This window comes from Osmia bicornis, chromosome 16 (genome assembly GCF_907164935.1).
Source record: "Osmia bicornis bicornis chromosome 16, iOsmBic2.1, whole genome shotgun sequence".
NCBI classification, from domain to species: domain Eukaryota; kingdom Metazoa; phylum Arthropoda; class Insecta; order Hymenoptera; family Megachilidae; genus Osmia; species Osmia bicornis.
In genome coordinates, this window is record NC_060231.1 from 537,383 (window position 1) to 541,979 (window position 4,597).

Here is a 4,597-nt window from a genome sequence, read left to right on the forward strand (position 1 = left end):
CCATTTTCGTCTTTCGCCATTCCAAAGAGGTCTTGCTCTGGAATCCGCAAACCATCAGCGTTTTCTCGCTTGGCGACGACCGCGATACGAAATCAGGGAACTTGCGGAATGCGATGGCGAAAACCCTTTGCTTGCAGGTTTTCGCAAGCAAAGAGCGTGACCTACTCCCCTTTTGGGAGTATAAGTTATCGGTGCAACGCAAGTACGCCAGTTCCGTGATAGCGTAAAGCAAGGACCGAAGTTCTGTCCGTTCGCGACCCGCAGTAGATCCGCGTTCAAGGCTACTCGAAACCAGGAAGATCATCGACGACGTGCTCGGCCGACGGTTCAACACGAGTGTATCGTCGCAATCTGAGATAGCAGATTCATAATTGGACCAAGTCCGGGAGTGCACCCGTGTGCTGTGCAGGACCACCACCAACCGCTTGTATCTCCAAGGTCGAGTCGTAGCCACGCGCCGCGAGTCTAGTGTAACGTCCGAACAGCGAACATAGCGTAAAACGAGACCTCTCGAGTGAATGAACTGTGAGTGAATACAAGAACGAACGAGTGACGTACAACACCTGAAGTCACCGAAGGGTATGTAACGAGAAACGAGAATATATATATATATGAAAACCCATACGCGTATCAACAATTACTAAACGCCCTATCCTGCATTCTTTATTATCCGCAAGGAAGGTCAAGGTACGCTTTAGCGTTTAAATCGGCAGAACCCCAAAGATCAGAGTAACAGAGTAAGAACCACCCGTCAGGTGGGACGTAACAACAATATTTATTATAATGTACACTACTATTTTTCATTATCCTTTTATTTTTATTTCAATAAATAAATATAATTGAAACTATATCGTGTTTAGTACCATTTTATTCAGAAAAATCTCACAAATGCGTTAGAAGTAGTTTCACTAACAAGGAAGGGTTTTTAGGTGTCCGCCTCCGATTGTTTTGATTTTTGGATATGTTTTAGAGGGCCGAAAAATAAGGTATACGTATTTTTTTATTTTTGCCCGTTTTCATATTTAGGGGGTGAAACGACCCTCTAAAGTTTCGGCTACGATAGGCTATCTCGGAAACTATCATAGATAGAAGAAAACTTTCGAAGGAAAAGTTTCATGGTTTTTTATGCACATATAATAACTGGTCATAAATTTTGTAAAAAATAATTTGTTTATAACAAAAAATTGTTTATAGTATTATTTTAAAAGTAATCACAATTTACATAATAACAAAAACGAACATAAATTTGTTTCTGAATCCATTGATGTATTTTATGCTATGTTTGCCTCTTACATTTTTGCACATTTTAATATCATATATGCATCGCGCACATACGCCGCGTCGCGTCGCGGTCATACCAAATATGACGTACGGTCAATATCTTTCTTGCGACGATTTTCTCTTGCAAACAACATATATGATCAGCTACATTTTATTTAATTCTTTCTGTTGTTTTTATTACACTACAATCTATATATCAAATAACCAAGGAAGTTCAGTCGGCCGAGCATGAGTCATATCATGTGACTCTAACAATAAACCAGAATCAATGAATGCATATAGAAGTGATACTTTTTACGCACTTAACAAACAGTAGACAATTAATCATATGTGTATATATAGTTCTTCAAACCATCATTCGTGCACTTTGCACTTTCTTGAGAAGTTCTGCCACTCATGTACGAGTCACTTGATATTTTTGTATGCTTAACAATAGCAGTTTATCAGGTCATGCGTTATATTTTGCGAAGCTTTGCTACTTATACCCCGACAGTTGGTTAGTTCTTTAGTCAAACCTGAGCGTTCAACTTTATCACAGCATTGATTTTGTAATACAGTGATTAAAAATGATTATCAATCCGATGAACGTGATTAATTTGTTATTAGCCACATTTCAAACGATGTATCTGATGGATACTCCTATAACAAGAGAGGAAGTACAATTGAAAGAAGCCATTCAAAAAATGTTGCTCGATAACATATTTGCATTTAATGAAATTGAAGTTTCTGAAGAATCGTCATTGGACTTTTTGGATCAATTTAAAGAATGTGAGGTTGAAGCTGTTGAAGAAGATGATGCAAACGAAAATTGGTCTGGGGAGACATATATTGGAGTTTGTTCACAGCGTGATGAAGACGTTGATGTCGATTACAAGCGGAAAGCAGTTGCGTTTTGGACAGAGGGAGAAAAAAAACGTAAACTTGCTACTGTTCAACATAATTTTAGACTTGTTTCTTCTGAACGACAATTACGAAGATGGGCTCATCAAATTGAAACAAGTGGAACTAAAAAAGAAAGATTGGCTCAAATTTCGGAATTCGTGACAACAAATATGAAAAAAGCTATTGAATCCGGTTATATTTTGCATGATAGAGATATACGACGATGGGCTTTGCAAGCATATAAAGAACAAGGTAACGATCATATGACATTTAAAGCTTCCAAAACATGGCTGTATAATTTTAAAAAAGCTCATCGTATTGTTTCTCGAAAAATAACAAAATTTGTAACACGAAAGACAATAGAAGACGATGAAGTATTGAAAGTTAAAGCTACGGACTTTGTCAATGAAGTAAACCCTTTGATTACGAGATACGGAGATGAAAATATGTACAATTCAGACCAGAGTGGATTTCAATTAGAAATACATTCTGGACGAACTTTAGCAGTGAAAAGCCAAAAGAAAGTAGAGTGTGTTGTACAATCTGTACCTTCAACAACGCATAGTTACACAATACAACCAACAATAACTGCTGATGGAAGATTGTTGTCGCCCCTTTTTATGGTTTTGCAAGAAGCAAATGGACAATTTGGACCAATAGTTCAGAAAACATTATTCAAACCGACTAATGTGTACGTGACTGCATCAAAATCTGGAAAACTCACTTCTGGTAACCAATACCTTCAAATTATTTTTGATTGATAACTACCAATATACATGTGTATAATTACTAAAGATTTCAATTTAATATTGTAGCTCATTTCAAAATCTGGTTGGAAGAGGTCTTTTTTCCTAATACTAAAACAACGTCTGTGTTGTTATTAGACTCTTGGAGTGGACACTGTGAACAAGATATACATAATGCGAAACCAACGGGTAAAGAAATTATAATTAAGATGATACCAAAAGGTACCACTGGCCGAATCCAACCTCTAGATGTTTATGGATTTAGGGTGTGGAAGAATTATGTTAGGCGTTTCTCCGATGATGTGCTGTTACATGATTACGATGTTAATCTCCATTTAAGAAATAATATAATTAAGTTACAATCACTTGTACACAATCAACTATCTTCACCAAGATACAAAAATCTATTCCAGTATGCTTGGTACAAAAGTGGATACACAGAAAAAAAATCAGGAGATTTTGTGAATCCTGTAGATTTTGCTTTCGAAGAGAACACACAAATGAAATGTGCACTCTGTGATGAAATACCAATAATTAGATGCTCTTGGTGTAAGAAAGCATTTTGTTTAAAACATTTTTTTCATGAATATCACTTCTGCGACAAATATGAATATTAAGTAAACCATTTTGTAAACTGCATGTATCTTACAAAAGCTTCAGATTATAAATTTATACCACATATACATACCTAACATACACGTGAAATATAATTGTACCAATCATGTAACTAGTACCGGAAATTAATTTACATTTATTATATTCCTTACTATCTGTATCGCATATTAATACGCAGATATGTACTAATATAATTTTTATTAATCTTGTAAGCTTTAAATAACTTATTAATGCCCATTATACATGGAAAACGCTAGATATCGTAATGGATTTTAACCGGACATCCATATCTGGTATGACCGCGACGCGGCGTATGTGCGCGATGCATATATGATATTAAAATGTGCAAAAATGTAAGAGGCAAACATAGCATAAAATACATCAATGGATTCAGAAACGAATTTATGTTCTTTTCTGTTATTATGTAAATTGTGATTACTTTTAAAATAATGTTATAAATAAATTTCTTGTTATAAACAAATTATTTTTTACAAAATTTATGACCAGTTATTATATGTGCATAAAAAACCATGAAACTTTTCCTTCGAAAGTTTTCTTCTATCTATGATAGTTTCCGAGATAGCCTATCGTAGCCGAAACTTTAGAGGGTCGTTTCACCCCCTAAATATGAAAACGGGCAAAAATAAAAAAATACGTATACCTTATTTTTCGGCCCTCTAAAACATATCCAAAAATCAAAACAATCGGAGGCGGACACCTAAAAACCCTTCCTTGTAAGAAAAGGTCAAAAATAAAAAAATTTTATCGTTGAATTCGTATTAGTCACATCGATATTACGGTTCGGATCATGTTAAGCCGAGTATCCACTTGTATCAAACGTCCATATCGTATCACCGTTCCGAACCCTTTTGAAGAGGCAAACGTTGCCTCGTTGCATGCCACGGCGTGCTACAGCTCGGACCATATTTCTTTGTTTCTTGAAAGAAACTCCTATAGGCGATGAGTTTCGGTTTGCTGCGTGCTGTTTCTCCTTTAACTTGCAGGTGTATTAAAAATAATCTTTCTGGTGCCGTCAAATAGAATGGTGTTGAAAATAATGTAATCTTAATATT

General features: G+C 35.7%; 1 protein-coding gene across 1 annotated transcript; it reads left to right on the forward strand.

Annotated features, from left to right (window-relative positions):
* The first annotated feature begins 1,234 nt into the window (after nt 1-1,234).
* LOC114881717 lies at nt 1,235-3,736 on the forward strand. Its single transcript, XM_046289088.1, has 2 exons — nt 1,235-2,892; nt 2,979-3,736. The coding sequence occupies exons 1-2, from the start codon at nt 1,848-1,850 to the stop codon at nt 3,524-3,526; spliced, it is 1,593 nt and encodes a 530-aa protein (XP_046145044.1). The 5' UTR covers nt 1,235-1,847; the 3' UTR covers nt 3,527-3,736.
* The last annotated feature ends 861 nt before the right edge of the window (nt 3,737-4,597 follow it).

What these genes read in the sequence shown, in the direction of transcription:
- LOC114881717 (XM_046289088.1), top strand. Translation starts at nt 1,848, where the DNA reads ATGATTATCAATCCGATGAACGTGATTAATTTGTTATTAGCCACATTT. An exon ending in ATCTGGAAAACTCACTTCTG is followed by an intron (nt 2,893 to 2,978) that starts GTAACCAATACC and finishes TTAATATTGTAG; the next exon opens with CTCATTTCAAAATCTGGTTG.